At 41.8% G+C, this 18,401-nt stretch overlaps 1 protein-coding gene across 2 annotated transcripts in view; it reads right to left on the minus strand.

The window, feature by feature from the left end:
• The window catches only part of IQGAP1 (IQ motif containing GTPase activating protein 1), a 54,470-nt gene that overhangs the window by 15,646 nt on the left and 20,423 nt on the right, over positions 1–18,401 (minus strand). For both annotated transcript variants that reach the window (XM_064157749.1, XM_064157750.1), the window contains exons 6-22: positions 17,204–17,271; positions 16,235–16,348; positions 15,676–15,854; positions 14,930–15,020; positions 14,223–14,386; positions 12,545–12,629; positions 11,293–11,456; positions 10,783–10,943; positions 10,161–10,285; positions 8,041–8,204; positions 4,887–4,977; positions 3,181–3,348; positions 2,666–2,808; positions 2,156–2,326; positions 584–667; positions 428–499; positions 259–328 (exon numbers count right to left, since the gene is read on the minus strand). In XM_064157749.1, coding sequence (XP_064013819.1) covers positions 259–328; positions 428–499; positions 584–667; positions 2,156–2,326; positions 2,666–2,808; positions 3,181–3,348; positions 4,887–4,977; positions 8,041–8,204; positions 10,161–10,285; positions 10,783–10,943; positions 11,293–11,456; positions 12,545–12,629; positions 14,223–14,386; positions 14,930–15,020; positions 15,676–15,854; positions 16,235–16,348; positions 17,204–17,271 — 2,114 coding nt within the window. The remainder of the gene's footprint in view (positions 1–258; positions 329–427; positions 500–583; positions 668–2,155; positions 2,327–2,665; positions 2,809–3,180; positions 3,349–4,886; positions 4,978–8,040; positions 8,205–10,160; positions 10,286–10,782; positions 10,944–11,292; positions 11,457–12,544; positions 12,630–14,222; positions 14,387–14,929; positions 15,021–15,675; positions 15,855–16,234; positions 16,349–17,203; positions 17,272–18,401) is intronic.

The raw sequence follows: 18,401 nt of genomic DNA on the forward strand, positions 1-18,401 counted from the left end.
AAACAAGGTCAACCAGACTAGGGCAGTCCATGATACCAAAGTTAATGGCAAGCCACAGTTCTATTTTTCAGCAGCAAAACTCACAGCTGGAATCAAGTTTTAAATCCACCCTCAGCAACTACCTACTCTCCACACTGCCCTACCAACTTCATGTCAACTGCCCTTCAAAATCACCTTGATTTTCTAGATCACACTAACATCATCCCTTGCAAGTAGAGATTTGAGGCACATCAGGTTTATCCTCTTGGCAATACTTACTAAGGGTTTTGTAGTCCTCTCGTGCTTTGTTTGCTCGAATAAAGGCTTGAATTTTTATAACATCGTTTATCTAGGATTAAAAGAAAAACAATAAATAAGCACTTGACTTCATTCTGGAGAGTGTGCAAAAAGGCAAGCCCTGAACTCATTCAGCAAGGTAGGCTCTTACGTGGTTTCTGAAATACTGCAGGCGATCTCGGTAACGTCTTCTGGCTTGATACATCCTGGTCAATGACTGAATCTAGGGGAGTAACCAAAATACTCAGATAAAAACCTTCCCTATGAAGTTCACTGCTCAAAAGTTTACCAAAGAAACCTTCACTACCTTCACTACTTGGTCCTTTTGTGCTCGCAGGTAATCCAAACGGGTCTGATACGCCTTCCTCTGCTTGTAGCCACGCCACTGGGACTGCAAACACAAAACAGGCAGGGGCTTGACTTCTCTTGTTAAAGAAAAGCGATTACAAATGTGAGCTTCTTTCTGTCTCTCAGCTTCCAACTCCCTTTTGGGCTACTTAAAACTTGAGGAAGACATGCTTATCTTTTCACGAGACGCACTTCACCAACTACCATTATGAGAGACTTGAAATCGCTCTGTGAAGAGCCTGAATCTTCCGTAGCACACATAAGAGATCAAGATGACAGCTAATCAGTCAAGGTGACAGAAACTGTTCTACACATGGAACATGGACTTGCTGTTGGCAAGAACAGTGATGCAATATTATAAGCCTTCAGAGCAGACTCATAGCTACTGCTACTTGGAACAGAAAATAGGCAAGGGTTTGAAATACACTTAAAGGGAGAGAGTCTTATTTTAATGAGCTGGGAGTTGGTTCAGGAGTTTTGTTGTGAGGAGTTTTGCAAATGTGCATGCTACTTAGAAATAAACACTCATATGCAGCTCAGTTACAGGGTAGAAAGCATCTACTTCATCTGCATGCATTTTAGTTACGACACCAGAGAACAACCTTTTCATTTTTCTCCTGTTATATGTGCCCAACCTCATGCTGCATTATCCCACCATGTCTTTCCAATCCTCAATCCTTCAATCTCTGCATAAATTTGAAGAGAGGTAGAATCTTATACAGAAATACTGAAAACCATGTTCAGGAGGAAACACAGTAGGAATTGAGACATATGACACACTTCCTGAAACAATGAATTTGGCCACAGAACAAAAAGTAATGATTCCTCAAGTTTTTCTTCCTCCAATTTCGCCTGAGAAGATTCGATTGATTATGTATGACATCAAAAAAGGAGGATAGGGAACTGCTTGAAAGAGTCCAGTGCAGAGCCACAATGATCTCCCTTGTAAGGAAAGGCCGAGGGAGGTGGATCTCTTTAGCTTGATGAAGAGGAGACTGAGGGGTGACCTCATTTGTGTTTATAAAAAGATGTGAAGGGCGAGTGCCAGCAGGATGGAGACAGGCCCTGCTCAGAGATGTCCAATGACAGGACAAGAGGCAATGGGTGCAAGCTGAAGCACAGAAGGTTCCTTGTGAACATAAGGAGAAACTTTTTCACGGCGAGTGTGACAGAATACTGGAACAGGCTGCTTAGAGAGGTTGTGGAGTCTCCTTCTCTGGAGATATTCAAAACCCACCTGGACGAGTTCCTGTGTGACATGCTATAGGTGATCCTGCTCTAGCTAGGGGGTTGGACTGGTTGATCTTTCCAGGTCCCTTCCAAGCCCTAATTTTCTGTGATTCTGTGTGAAAAATTAACGTAACAAAACTCTTTGGGAGAAGGAAATGCCTTTAGATAATTCTCAAAATGAAGACAATTGTATGCTGTAACTGTTTGAACTGACCAAAACCTGTCCATAAGCCCGTGTATAGAAAATAATTGCAGAGCAAAAGTTTCAAACATAACAAACATAACTGAAGAATATCATTACCTGAATGCAAGTGATTGCTGGGACTTGTTTCTTCAAAAAATTCATTCTTGAGTTGAATTCCTGACGAACAAGATACCCTCGACAGCAAGCCTGAAGCTTTGTAATCAGGTTCTCATTGGCCAGCCACAACTGCTCTCGGTTGTATGCTGCAGTGACTCCAGATATGGTGCTCTGGATTCATGTTACAGTAGGAAGAAGAGACAGAAAAAGAAAATGGATATACAAGAAGTGAGATGGACTTCATCTTTCTCTGTTGTGCTTACATGAGACACTCTGAAGCTGCCTTTCACCAAGCTGCAACACCATGGTCCTTGTACCCTTCTACCAACAGGCCAAATTTTTCTAAAATGGGGGAGGGAGTTCTGACACACAGAGTGTGGGAAATAAATGCATCACTAAGCTTGTTGACACAACTGTAGCACTGAGGTGTTCCCTTTTAGAGCTGCACAAAAGAAGGGAAAGGCAGGGAAATCAACTTTTCAGAGCAAGAGTATGTGTTATCTACCCTACCTGTATCTCCTCCCGTGACAGCTGTGTGTCATTTTGCACAAATGGCACTGGTTCATCCCATCCTCCCTCTCTTGTCTGTAGGTTATGATAATAATGGTAGCCTCCTCTGACCCAGTGTTTCACCCATTCGCCGCCACTGCCACCTAAGAGCAGAAGCTTTAGTGTTAGTCTCAAAAACCAACCAAACAAAAACCAGGTGTCTTCTCTTTCCTGTGTAGAGATGTCGCAACTAGGCACATAGAATCCACATACACAGATGCTCCCTCTTCTGAGCAAGAGAGGAAATGTTTCTGAGACCCAAATGACCTCATATTACAATCTACTAAACACAACACATTCTGCAAGTGGAGAATATTCTACTAGTCTGGGGTTTTATTACTATTGTTTTAAACTTTACTTCACAAAGCATCCACAATTGCCACCTGTTAACATAAGACTTTTTCCCAAGGGCTTTTTTTACCCCTGGTTGCAATAATTGAATTTACTGCACTAACAGCTAACTACTTGAGGTTTACCTGCTGCCATTTTTCTTCTCTTGACCTCTGATAGCTCTCGCTGGTAAGTCTCAGCACACTCTGGAGTGACTCCATACAGCCCAACATCCGGTGAACGCAAAGCACTCAGGGTCTGCCCGACATCACCATGCTCCACTGCTTCATTAATGGCCAGAATTCCTAACGAGACTTTGATAACAGAAAGAAGCAGGTTATGTTGGCATTTGGGGACTCAGTGACACACAGGACACACAGAACAACAGTACAGAGCAAGGCAACTCATTTATTGAGTGTCAGGGTTTGAGCAGAATTGTGCAGTCTGAAAATGAGGAGAAAAGGCAGGGTCATGCTAAGGTCATCCTGGTAAGGAGCACAGCTGCAGGGAAGCAGCCTTGGGAAGGCTAGCAGAGAAGCTGTGAAAGTTAGCTGCTATCTGTAGCTGAGCTGTGCGAGGGGGCCTTGAAGGAAGGCAGGCTGGCCAGCCCTGGGAACAGCTGAACGTTGCTGTTAGCAGAGCCTATCAAAAGTACACAGGCGCGTACCCAATCCGCTACGTAAGTACCGCTCTTAGCTTCAATAAACGGATCGACCTTCTGCGTACCATACTGGTATAAGCTCATGTCTTTCTGGTCTCCCACACAGCCTTTGAGGAACCCAGCAACTGAGGTCTCTTCAGTATGGAGCATCCAAACAGATATATTACTGTACCTGACAATACATCATTTGTGTTCCCCAACTACCAGGATGGTGCTCATTTACAACCAGTATTTCTCAACAAGACACAGCGTAGAAGTTTTAGGAGTGGAAAGAAAGACTTTATCAGCATACCAGAGAGGAAGGAATAGAATGAAGAAAAATATAAAGTGACTATAAAGCAAGGAAAACAGCTTACTCCTACTGCACAAGTCAATCAAAACAAGCAGAGAGATGCAAATGTTGAATGTAATGGAAAAATCTAGAAAATCTAGAGATTTAGAGCATATGCAAACAGAATGCAATTTTTCTAGAGCACATAAAAACAAGCTTTCTAAATCATGTGGCACCCAGCGAATAAGCAGAGAACGCCCATTAGAATGTATCAGAAGACTTCCAAAACCTCCATCCTTTGTGGAAGAGGAAGCCTCTGTCAGAAACACAAAACAAAGTGACAAACAAAAGAAAACCAAAACTGTAAGAAAAACACTTTCTGGAGACAGAAATGGCCTCACTAAAAAGTCTGGGATGTAGTGATGGCTGGGCCAGTCCAAACTGCTCAAGAGCAAAGGTGGGTAGTATCACCCGTGTGTGTTATTGTCTGTGTTTGAAACAGATGTGAGGCTGTCTGGAAATACATTAGAGAAGCCAGAGAAGAGAGCAGGATGCCACCTAAACAAAAGGTGTTGCACACCAGAAACCACCATCTGAACTCTGAACATGAACCTTCTGACACCTAACTAACCACCCACAGACACATTCGGTTAGGTGCAAATGATAGAGATTTGCACAAAGAAGTAACAGAGTCACATACACATCTGGTAAAAAGGTGTATCCCCCAAAAGATAAGAAACTGAATGGCTGAAAACTCTGACATTCACTCTTCAGAGAAAAATTACTTCACTAGACGAACATAAGTGTATTTTCTTTCCTTGTCACATTTGCATGACATTTCTACTGCCTGATCTTTACTTAAGTAATCAATATTTGGTTGATAACAGGGACTGACTGCACTATCAGGTGATGATACTTACATCTCTCAGACTCCTCTGTGTCCTTGTTTGCCCTATGAATTCCATCCTGAATTTCATCTAGCCAAAGTACAGCTGTTTCATCCTGTGTGTCCTGAGGAGAAGTGAATAAGAAAAATATAAAGTCATAGAATCATTAAAGTTGGAAAAGACCTCTAAGATTATTAAGTCTAACCATCAATCCAACACCATCATGCCCAATAAACCATGTCCCAAAGTGTCATGTCCACCTTTCTTGAACACCTCCAGGGATGGTGTTCAAGCACCTCCTTGGGCAGCCTGTCCCAATGCCAAACCACTCTTGCAAGAACAAAATTATTGCAAATACTCAACCTAAATGGGCACAACTTGAGGCCAATTCCTCTTGCCTTGTTGCTAGCTACTTAGAAGATGAGACCAACTCCTACTTCTCTATAACCTCTTTCAGGTAGCTGCAGAGAGTAAGAAGGTCTCTCCTCAGCCTCCTCTTCTCCAAACTGAAGAACCCCAGTTCCCTCAGCTGCGCAGCAGTCCTGTTCTCCAGACCCTTCGCCAGTTTCACTGCCCTTCTCTGGACACACTCCAGCCCCTCAATGTCCTTGGAGTGAGGGCCTCAAAACTGTACACAGTATCCAAGGTACAGCCTCATCAGTGCCCAGTACAGGGAGACAATTCCTGCCTTGGGGTCCTGCTGGCCACGCTATTGCTGATCCAGGCCATGATGCTGGTGGCCTTCTTGGCCACCTGTGCACACACTGATGGCTTACATTCAGATGGCTGCCAGCCAGCACCCCCAGGTCCTTTTCTGCCAAGCAGTTTCCAGCCACTCTGCCCCAAGCATGGAACATTCATGGGGTTGCTGTGATCCAAGTGCAGGATCGGGCACTTGCCCTTGTTCACTCTCTTACATACACACAAGCCAAGAAGAAAAGCATCACTATTGTTGCAAAGCAGAACAACCTATACTCAACAGTAACCAACATAGTAGTTCTACATCAGAGAGAATAAGGCAAGTTTAGTCTTTGTAACTGACTTCCACATAAGGCTATTGTGGGCATTTCTGACTAGCAGGGAGTTCTATTGCATTACCAGATTGAACACCAGCTCCCAGTCAAAAACTTTTCTCAGGAAACAGAACAAAGAAGAAATTCTGCCAGTGGGAATCATTCCAACAAGCAAAGAATACAAGGCCAAGAACTCTGCACCAGTTAGTTCTAAAGCTGCACTTGCTAGGACACAACTTCCAGGAAAATCAGTTAGTCCTTCAACAGAACAGGACTACAAAGAGTTCTTAGAACAAAAAGCTGTCCAACGCACACCTGTGTGCAGAAGCTAAAACCCCTTGGGTACACAAAAGTCACATCAGGCTGTTCTTGTCCATGCCCACAGAAGTTCACAAGTGTGTACAAACTAGCAGACCAAAGTGCTGGATGTGTTGTGGCTGGGTGCACAGGCAGAGCAGTCAAAGCCACGTTCTAAGTTTTACTTTTAACAAATTGCTCACCAAGGAGCAGCAATCACACAGAATCTTTGCAGGGATTTGAACAAATCAAATCAACTAATGGTACATGCTGAAATTTGAAAGGAGGAAAAAGACAAGTGTTTAGCAAGTCCCAAAATATACATAAAGAACAATGACCCTAGCATCTGCCAAGCGTGGCTTCTCCCCACCCACTGGTGCTTCCTGTAACTAACTGCTGAAAGGAATGCTAAGACACAACAGCTACCCCTTTAACAGCTCAGGCTGTACAAACAGAACACAGGAAACATTTACTTCTAGTATGGAATAATCATCACACTGCACAAAAAAGCCACTATTTGCAGTGCTCGAGAGCTTTAGGGCCAAGATGGAAATAAACATTTCATTCTATACCCTCCACATTCCCCACTGTTTTGGTGGGTCAGACTGGCATGCCTCATCATCTTTCATTCAAGAGACTAACATCTTTCAGTGGCAGAGTCCATCTGAAAGCCCAGACAGTCCCACAGGAGCAGCAGCAACAGCTCAATGCCTCCACGGGGAAGTGGGGAGAAAAAAAAAAATCAAAAGAAGCAATTTCTTCTACTGTAATCTCTACCAGAAGTCAACCCAAAGACTCCCCATTTACAGAAGCAGCTGAATGACATCTTGTGGTGAACTGCAATCTCTGTCAGTCCCAAGCTACAGAAATCACTTGTTAGTAAGGAACAGCCGACTTGAGATAGCAACTGCTCTCCTCACAATGTTACTTTGTATGATCTTCCCATTTCTAAAATTACTGCCATGCTGCTGGAAGAAGCCCTAAACCAAACCTATGCCTAAATAAGGTGATTTAACAAGAAGTTACCAGCAGGGCCTGGCACAAGCTTAAGTCACACTAAAAGAGTTCATTATTTCATTCTGACTCAGCAGGAGGAAATGCTTCAGCACAAAATGGGTTCCTGAGGAACATTAACCCTATCAGGACTGCAATTGGAAGCTGCTTAATGATTTTCATCAGAAATACTGCAGCTTTCAGCTATTGCCATCAGCTAGATTATCTTTAGTTAAAAATAAATAAATAATCATCAAGTGTTCATTGCAGTCCAGACCTTCATCTCTAGACAAAATTCTGCACTGCTATTAGAACAATAAACTCTCCAGCAGCGAAAAGAAACCCTGACAACAAAATCCCACTCTCAAGCCACTGCAAGCTGCTAACAGACAAGGAGAAAAAAAATATCAGTCTTGTCACAAATCACAATTGATAGGACAAGAGGAAATAGCCTCAAGTTAGGTCAGGGGAAGTTCAGGTAAGACATAAGGGAAAACTTTACACTGAAAGGGTTCTCAAAGACTGGAACAGGCTGCCCACGGCAGTGGCTGAATCCCCATCCCTGGAGGTGTTAGAGGCCAGTTAGATATGGTACTAAAGGACAAGGTGCAGCAGTGGTCCTTGTAGAGTTAGATATCAGCTGGACATTATGATCTTAAAGGTCTTTTCCAACCACAGTGATTCTGTGATATGAAGATTCATATGGTCTGGCTGTAAATCTCTTTCTCTTCTGGCTGCAAATCTCTTTCAAATCCAAACTGAATATATAAGAACAGTTGGTGGTGGGCTCTCCACTCCCAGTTTTGATTCCTGATTTTCAAGGCCACTAATGAGCTCCTTACATTGACAAAGTTTCTTCCAGAGGATCATTTAGTTGCACTCACCTGTGCTTTCTCTCTCTTGGCTCGAAGTAGTGTATCCTGGTAATGCTGGGCTACCTTTGGGGCTACAGCCTCCAGTTTTGCTGCAGGTATCTGTAAGGCCTGAAGAGTCTTTTTGGAGTCCCCTTCATCCAGAGCTTCATTGATAAGACCAATTGCCAAAATCCCTAGAGAGGAAAGTGTAGGGGGAGAAAATACAAAGTTCCATTATTGGTCAATGATAATCAGAAGCACTGCTTCAGGAGAAAAACGCAGTTAGCTCTTCCTAAGCCAGGCATTGGCTGAGAGCTACAATGATTGTAACAGAAAATACTATTTACTAATAAAGAAAAGCAGGACTACTTCTCCAGCTAAAAGCACTCATAGTGCCTGGGCACTGCAAATAAAAGAGAAAAGAAACAAAAACCAAATCGAACCACAACAAAAATACACACACAACCAAACAAAACATCCCAAACGAAACAAAACCACCAAAACCCCCAAACCTTAAAAACCACTTGGATACATTACATGCAGGGACAGAACTGAGTCCTCAGATGTGCAGCTTAGGGCCACTATCAGAGAATTATCGAAGCCAAAATGGCTAGAGTTCATACATTACAGTTTTCCAGGGTTCTGGCTTCTCTGGGAAGAAATCTTCACATGAAGCTAAAGATTTGCATGGAATACCATTTAAAAATACAGTAGAAAATGTCTATTGAATATATGTGGTATTATTTGCACTATCAGAGATGTGGATGCTATTCAAGAGCAGCAGAATTCACCATTCAGTTAAATAAAATAAATTAGAAACAAATATCTTGTAGCTAAAAGCAAACAGAATCTATTTCATACATCTCCTAACTACAGCACCTATCTCCTGCAAATGACAAAATAACCTTGACTGAGATGGACCCTAGTGGTTACTTGATTCCACTCCTTGCTTAAAGAAGGATCCATTTAAATCACTGCACAACAGAGAGAGATCCTTCAGGTAAAAGAATGTAAGGAGCTCAGCATGAGAATTTCCTTCTTTGGTTAATGTATCCAAAGATTGTGACTTTTATTCTACACAGGAAAGAGAATCACAGAACAAAAGTTTATATGAAAACCAAAACATTCTAAGGAGGTGTTATTTGGATTGAACAGATCAGGAAAACTGCATGTTGAGGACACTGCAAGAATCAGGACGATTAAAATGGCTCCTGTCAAAAAGCAGGTATGATAACTGCTTGACTTGGGAAAGGGCACAGAATCCAACTACTAGTTCCCTCCACTAGTTTGCTAATATGGGAGTGATAAGACCATTCCATGAAACAGTAACATGTTACAGTTCCTCACTTTTCAAACTTGAAACTATTTACATCAACAGTGGAAAAGAAAAATATATGCTCATATGCCTTGAGGACCTTCTCCAAAAGGTAGAGTGTCCTTGCATAAGGGCACATATGAAGATTGCAGAACTAAAAACTTTCCTGTGAGAATAGCTTCTCCCATTACAGAATCTTCTGCACTTCTTTTTACAGATAAGGAATGTTACAAAAAACAGAGATTTGGGACTAGACAAATGTAGGCACCAGTGTGGGTCTGTGTTTGTGTGGCTTCAACAAATCTGCTCACATGACCCAAACAGGAAAGCCTGCATCTATTTGGAGATTCAGGAAATAAGTTAATCAAGATAGCAGGCTGTTAAAACTTAACCCTTTCTAGAAGGTGAGACACAATTCAACAACTACACAACCAGAAGTGGCAGAAAACACCTGTTTGTCTCAGTGCACTATATAAACTTTATCATCGCCTCCACATTTGTGACTAATCTCTCCCCTTTTATGATGCAAGGCTTGAGCTAAATATTACAAAGGTGGCTTGAAGGTAAAAGTGATGCTACTTGCATATGCAGGAGGCTTTCAGTATTAGTCATAACAAAAATTATAGTCCCTTAAATAAATTGAAAGTAATTCATAGAAAATTAAATCACCTGATGCAGAACCTCAGCAGAATCTAAGAATAAGAGTGCTTAACTGTGCTATACTCAAGGACTCCTATCTCCACTCTGGATTTCAAGTTAACTAATACTGTCTTGAGAAAGAACTGCTCCACTTTTCTGGTTTGTTGAAATTTTCATGATCAAGCTCAACCCTTACTTTCGTGTTCTTCATGCACAGCTACGTTCACACGATCAACACACGCTTGGATATCATTCCATGTGATGAATTCATTTCCTTCTGATCGTGCTTGAGCTTTCAACTTCATCAAGTCATCGACATATCTGTCAAAGGATAAAAACCAAAACCAACAATCATCACATTGCTACAAGCTGGCCAGGGAGCATACAACACAGCATGAGGATTTTACTTAAAGAGATAAGATGAGGGTTGAAAGTGGAATGAATATGAAAAGAAGGGAGAAAGGGTTATGTGCAGGATGGTCAGCCCAGACAGAAAAAAAACAATGAAAGGACTGAACCACTGAATGAGGGTCTAGGGCAAAGAACCAGGTGAGAGAGCTGCCCTGGTGTTAGTGACAAACTAATGGTGCCATAACATGGCTTTAATGTGGATTCTGTGAGAAAGAGCTGAGACAGTACTGAAATCAGACCAGTAAAAAACAGTCATTGTGACATCAAAATGCAAGAGGGAATGGAGATTAAATCAATGCCATGGTAAAGACTGTGGTGAGAACGCAAAATGTAAGAGGGGAACTTATTTACCAAGTCACAGAACATAAGCAACATCCAGGACAAACATGATTCCTTGTAATACTCACCTCTGGGAGTTCTCATCCTCTATGTTTGTAAGCCCTGTGACAGGACTACTCAGCTGCTTCCACACTGAATTCACATCCCCTGAATCCAAAGCCCTATTGATCAGGGCTACAGAAGACAGCATCTCTACAGCAACAGATAATTCTGGATGGGTGAGGTTACCCTGCATACAAAGAGGACAACAAATTAATTCCACTCTCTCACTAACCACTGCTGCACAGAGAACACAGAATAGAGTATTTGCCAGAACAGACATGTAACAAAAGTACAACATAGAAGTAGGAAAATGAATACCAGAAACAAAGCTAGAACAACAAGTAAACAAGTAAGAGATTAAAATAGAATCTTATAGGGCCAAGTAGCTCCAGACTTAAGGATTAAACTTTGCATCAGAAGAGACTGAACACCAAAGCAGTTCTATGAGGACTCAAGACAGGTTTGTTTCTGAGACCACATTTAACGATACAGACAAGGGAGACCCTGTGATCCATAAGAGAGAAAGTGGCACTTGCTTCAGGGCTCTGTTGCTGCAAGGTGGCCAGCTCCCTTTGGTAAAGATCTGCAGCAAATGCATAAACTTCTGGTAACTGGGCCTCTGGATTCATCATTTCTGCCACAGTCTTCTCAGCATCACCCACTCGAATTGCAGAATTAATTCTGGCTACTGCTGCCAGCCCTAGAAATTCAAAGAGGCAGCATAAAGAAAAAGGAAAGCAGACAATCGAGACCGCAGTAATGAGGGCACTCTGATTCTACCCAATAATCAGATACCTAACAAGATAAAGATTAATTTCCTATGCTGCATGAAATCACTGAAGCTTTCTGGTCCATACTTCCCCAATTAGTTTCCTATTATTGCAGAACAACTGAAACAGAGAATATCTTCTCTTAAATAAAGTTTATGTTTAATATCAGACACATTTTTGCCTGGTATTTCTTTTGCCATTTAAGTCTTCTCATAGCATGAGGCCTCATAAGAACAAATTTTTGGATAAGTAACAACAACTTTTTTTTCTGTCTAGATCTACCCTGCATTTTTCCTGCCCAAGGCAGTAGCAGTCATTTCACAGTGGGTACAGATCAGCTAACATTAACTAGTTAAACAACCACCAAGCTCTGTGATGAACAAGTAAGATATTTCAGAGGTAGCCTCCTAGTTACTAAGCATTCATTTTCCTCTTGTACTCTAAACCCTCTCTCCCTAGATATCTAGTAGCCTCCTTTCTACCTATTAGAAATGGAATTAACTGATCCTACACAGCCAGAAGTCAACATTCTTCTCCAGAAAGATCTCTGTATGGTATCAGGAACATCATGATCTGCATTTTATTTGCTACTTCATACTTAGAAAGAGTTAAAGATTTTGCAGTTCGAAATGAGATTTGTGTCAATGGTCAGCAGGTAACCTGACTTTCACACCTCACAGAGCAAACAAGATTTCCTTCACTTAGGAATTTTCATGCTATGGATCTGAGTATTGTAGAAAAAGAAGTTGTTTAAGGTGATTGTGAAAGTGCCATGTTTTTATAGTATTTCAAATCATGTCACCTCCAGCAGAATTGTTAAGAGAAGGATAAAAGATGCTACAATCAGGGCAAGCATCTCTCTCTAACGCTCTTAGCAGCCCTGAAGTACTTGAAGAACATTCATAATGGTTTCAGAGAGACCTCAAGTATCCCCCAGATAGACCCAGATATTGTGCTGTCTCATCCTTCTGGTCACCTCCATGGTCACTTTGCTGAAAATATGCCTGCTGATCCTTACTTTGCTGATACTGTTGTGCTGCCCTGTTAGCAGCATCCACTCCCAACTGCAACTCTTCCTTCTGCAGTGGACCTGTAAGGCCAGCCTGAGAAAAAAAAACAAAACCAGGAAGGTAAAATGATGTCAAGTTATTCACTTGAAATAGCTCAAGGAAAAAAATATCAGCTTTTCCTTAAAACACACTAGTGCTACAGAGCTACTGCAAACAAAGAATGCCACATACATGAGGAGGACACTAATTCCTTCCCAGAGTCTCAGTTTATGTGTGAAGACTGTAAGTGCACTACCTGACCAGGATTAGAAGTGCAGACCCATGAACACAGCAACTAAAGGCAAAAGCCAGCTTCCAAAGACAATTTTGTGGGAAAAGATATCCTGTACCTGAGCTGTGTGCTAGAGTGAAATTAGTACTTGTGTAACTTGCCACGAAGTGGCACATTAATCAATGCTCCACTTTACCTCTCAGAGATCAAAAATGGAAAACATGACATTTTGGCACACACAGACATGCTTCTTGGACTATATGAATACAAACACTGAATGCAAATAGAAATGAGACTGAGTGATTTGGGATCAGGAGGGTTTGAATAACTTGGGTGTTAGCCATGTAAGTCAGGACCCTTCATATAGTTCACACATTAAGGATGACAGTTCTCAAAAAGCCCCAACAGGCCACATTTATGTAACATTTCTGGCTCTGCATTTTAGAAAACAGCTGAACTCTTTTTGGTTTTGTGCCTACCAAAAGAAAGAGGCCAAGGTCTTTCCAGTCCTGTTTCATTCCTAGAGACGTCTTTGGGCAACTCTGGTGAGTTTCTGCCACATTAAAGCTCGGTAGGACTTCCTAAAAAGCCCATTGTAGGTCCCAAGAAATAGTTTGTGAAGATGTTTCTTCACACATAAGTGACAAATCTTCTGAATAGTAACAGCTGTGGGGCAAAGAATGTGCTGCAGAAGCCCTCATACACCATTCTGGGAGGGGAGGGGTACCAGCAATACACACACCCTTTAGCAGCATCATTCATGCAGAATCCCAGGTAAGGAACACTCAGAATGAACGCAGTAACCTGGTTGATGGAAAGAGTATCCCAAAATACCATATTCACTGTAAGGAACTATTCTCTGTTCTCATCATTTAGTTATTGATCAAACATATCTTGCACCACACCAATACACAAACAACTGAGAGTGGCTCTGAGTTACTGCTATATGCCTTTCAGAGTAAGGGATCCTTCTGAACAAGGCAAAGCTGCACTCCAGAAGAAAACACTGCAACAATCTACGAAAGAAAGCTATTATACCCCTACATAGCTCTCAACATACACTGATGCAGGTGGATTTTGAGGGAGCTCAGAGAAGAAGACATGCTAAGTTACTAGAAACACGTGTCCTAATGAACCTAATGTCCAAAGGGGAAGTCTACTCCAGCTCCCATGAAACAGGCACAGCTATACAGCCAGGTACCTCCTACTGCAACTGCATCCAGTCCTGCTCCGTAACAAACTACACAGCAGTTAAGGGCTGAATGAATGACTACACTTCAGCTTGGCAACAAAACAAGAGGGACCATCTTTGAAAGACACTTCTTAGTCATAGCTGTACTCAGCAAGAAGTGTGAAAGGCAGTGGGGCATGGAGGGAAACCCTGATGAATTAAGGTAATCTAGACCTTCCCTTACCTCCTGTTTCTGCTGTTTGTCACTCAAAAACTGCTTGAAGTACCAGTCACAATTCTCTCGCAGCACTCCTCGGAGTCCCAGGGCTGGTGTTGCCAAAGCCTCATACAGCGCTAATGCATCTCCTCGTTCCAAAGCTAGGTCAATCTTTGATATGGCTGCATGTGCTAGCAACAGTAAAGGAGTTTTGAGAGAAAAATTAAATGAGGAAGTTCTATGTTTTATATAACCTACTGCTCAGAAAGTAAAAAGAAACCTCATCAACATGGCAGACAGCAAGTTAGGTATGTAATCTGAACGCAAGATTCCCAAATGCAGTTGCAAAGCAGTTTTGAAATAGGTTGCAGGTTGGAAATAGCATGCATTCATGACTCAAGATGAAGAGCTGAAAGGGCCAGCAACATGGATAATCCACTTCCTAAGGGAAGGGGCAACGAAAGTCAGAATGAATTCAGGTTGGAAGGGACCCTCAAAGGTCAGCTTAGTCATAATAAAAAAATTAAAGTAACCACAAAAAAGACAAACAAAAATAACCACCCTGAAAACCCCAATCCAAACACCAAACCAAAACCACATCACCCCAACTCCCCCAAAACCATGGGACCTGCCTACCACTTCTATTCACACTACAGAAAGCCAGGAGGAAGAGACATATAGAAAGAAAATAAATACTCTCTTTTTTAAGACTATTACTTTAGCATGATACCTACTGTTCACTTTATTGATGTTGCCCTGGATCTCAGCTTGGGTCAGAAGTTCTTCATACACATCTCTCTCTCTCTCTGAATCTTCTGAGGCAATCTGAAGATGAAATAAAATTTAATAAATTTTTTTCCCCCCTCGGTTTCCTTTGCCCTCATAGATCATGTAACTGAACTGGTCAGGGATGATAACTACATATATGCAGAGCTGTGACAGGTCATAGATAGGCTACCTCTATGCAAAAAGAAGGCCTACAAGTAAATACACCTAAAGTAGGTATGATGACATAGCCTAGAAACACTCCATTTCAATGTACTGTCTCTATATCAACATGCAGCAGACCCCCAGAATGCAGAAAGAAATACAAATAGCTGGGTATTTGATACCCAGCACAGGCTCCTGAGAGCATCAGTTGATTTTGTTCACCATTTCACTGTTAGGAACATATATCAACACCAAATTAAAATAGAGAGAGAGCATTTCCCACAGATAAAGACTGGCAGGAATTCTGTGTCTGCATGGCCCATATCTCAGACAGCTAAACAGCAACCTGTTTTAACATAGCTAACTGCTGCTTCCTGTCTTCTGTGATAGGAAGACAGGTTATTGGAGAACACGCTAGGGTACCACCAGGAATAAACCCACCTAACATACAGGACTGTAAGACACATTCTGTGAACTCCCCACAGTCCACACTGCAATACAAAATTCCAATGCATGTAAACAGATGATTTGAAAAAATCAATTGATCTACCCTGTTTTTAGCATTCTCCATCTTGTCTTGTTTTGCTCTGTAGAGTGTGTCTTGGTAAGTGGATTCCAGGTGATCATCAAGATTTATTAGCATGGCATTAGGATTCTTCATTGCCATTAAAGTGTCAGCTGGAACCCGACGGTCAATTGCTTCATTAATGGCAATGACAGCAGCATGTACTGAAAACCAAGTCACAGACTGATAGTTAGCACCAAACAACAGCTCTGTTACAAACTAAGAACTGGAAAGAGTAGAAGAATTAACTGGAAATTTGCTGGGGAGCAGAAGAATTATCAAAGCACCTCTCATGTCACCACAGCTCTGTGTTACTGACAAGAAATGCAGCAGGCTATTTCCTGGTACAATATTGTAGCTAGTCAAATCACAATGAAAGAAAAAGGAGAAAAAACACACAAGGGAAAGAAGAAAATCCTCTTCCTACTCATCCAAAAGGCTGGCACTGTCTTACAATACAGTGCACTAAAACGTACACTTAGAGAATTAAAAAATCTAATCTGATTTGAATGATCACATAAAACAAAACTCCATTTTTCCTTACATGCTGCTTCATCCACAGAAAGTTCATTTGCGAGAATCCCTCCAATCTTGCTGAAGGCAGGCATCTGAATACCATACTTTTCCAGTTCAAGCCTCATATTACTGATTTCCTCCTCTGAAACACACATAAGAACAGGCTTAACACATTAGGAATGAACACTACTAGAGTAAACAAAAAAAGGTTTAGGATAACTACAATGAATTGCAATCATTGCTCAAATAATACTTTGAATAGAACTCAGTAAGGGAAATATAAGAAAACAGATCTACATCTTGCATACTCTTCTAAAATCTAGGGGAATACTCTATAGTCTTTCTTGCTAGAAAACAGCACACAGCTCTGAGCTGGAAACAGGCCTCATCACTCAGAGGTGCACAAAGATTCTTTATCATTTTTTTTACCCTGTAGAGAGACTATACTGAGAAAAGCACACAGAGGATATCAGTTATGCTGCTGCTAAATACCATAAAACTCAAAAAGAGCTCAGCATTTTGCAGATACAATCAACAGCTGTTATGCAGGAAAAGAAAGTTTATACACCTTGTAAATCAGATGCATGCCCTGAAGCAGGAACCTCACTAATGCAAAACAGAGAATCTGATACTCTTGCAGAAATCAAGGAACTGAAACTTTGATGAGGCACATGGGCATGAGACTTAAGCTGGAATCTCCTGCACCAGATCAGCTGCAAAATTCTTCCTCAGCTGATGGCATCTCTAAACTGTCAAGGAAGGCTACAGCCATTTACCCAGTTCCAAAGTGAAACCTCTGCCAAGGGGGTGGAGACAAGCAGCAAAAAGGTTAAAGGGCTATCCAACTGCCTATCTCAGAAGCACCAAAAGCAAACCTTTGTCTTAAACTACTCTAACTCCTCACAGACACTATTTTTTAATTTAATTTACACGTACTGATCTTTACAATGTCTAGTAGAGTGTGAGATAAAGGAAGCAAACTTTGTTATTTTACTACCTGTGAAATCCACCTTTCCATATAAATCCTGAATCTGAGGGGCAAGACCCAGTTTGAACAGGTACAGGCTAGAAAAGAAAAGCAAAAATACAGAATTGTTATTTTTCTTGTCTTGTGATTCTAACAAAGATATTTTTATGACTTACAGATTCAAGAAGCCATTCATGAAAGTCAAAATCACCCATAATCACCAAGAGTGTGAGCTAACTCATCTCCTAGTCCCTCAACTGCACATAACTGGTCCACCACTTTGAAGTCTTCACTGAATTACAGATTGGTTGAGGCTAAAAGATTGTCATGCTCAAGCTCCCTCATCAAACAAGGCCACGTAGACCCAGGCTCCTTCAGATCATGTCCAGATGGCTTTTTAGTATCTCCAAGAATAGAGACTCCGCAACTTCTCTGGGCAACTTATGCCACTCCTTGGCCACCTGCACACCAAATAAAACATTTCTTAATGTTCAGAGGGACTCTCCTGTGGTTAGGTTTCTGCCAGCTGCTTCTCACCCTGTCACAGGGCATCACTGAAAAAAGCCTGGCTTCATTTTCTCTGCACCCTGCCTTCAGACAGCTGCACACATTGCTGAGATCTCCCAAAGTCTTCTATGAGCAGTCGCAACTCTCTCAGCCTTTCCTTACAGGAGAGATGCTCTATCCATTAATCATCTTAGCATCCCTTTCTTCAACTCTATTCAATATGTCCATGTCTCTCTTGAGGTGGCCCAGAATCGGACACAGTACTCCAGGTGTGGCCTCCATGGCATTCATAAAGAGTGAAGCATTCCCTACATTGATTCACACATTTACATATTGCATTGGGTTGGAAGGGACCCCCAAAGGTCATCTTGCCCAACTCCCCTGCAGTCAACAAGGACACCTCCAACTAGAACAGGCTGCCCATGGCCACATCAAGTCTGACACTGAATGTGCCACCAGGTTGGTCAGGCAGCACTTGGCCTTGGATGTGGCTCACTAAAACTGTGCTCATGCAATCACTCAGAGAAATGAAAGGATACTGATTCAAAGAGGGATGAATCCATACAGCTGAGGACAAATGGGAGTGAGGAAAGTGAAGCAAAAAAATATTTCTCTCTGCCTCTGACAGTAGAGAAGAAGGGTGAGAACTAGGGTGAGAAGGCAGTAATCACAACATAGACAACTGTCTTTTTTCTCTTCAGCATCCCATCATGGATCTTTG

The sequence above is a fragment of the Pogoniulus pusillus genome, chromosome 17 (genome assembly GCF_015220805.1).
Source record: "Pogoniulus pusillus isolate bPogPus1 chromosome 17, bPogPus1.pri, whole genome shotgun sequence".
In the NCBI taxonomy this organism is placed as follows: Eukaryota; Metazoa; Chordata; class Aves; order Piciformes; family Lybiidae; genus Pogoniulus; species Pogoniulus pusillus.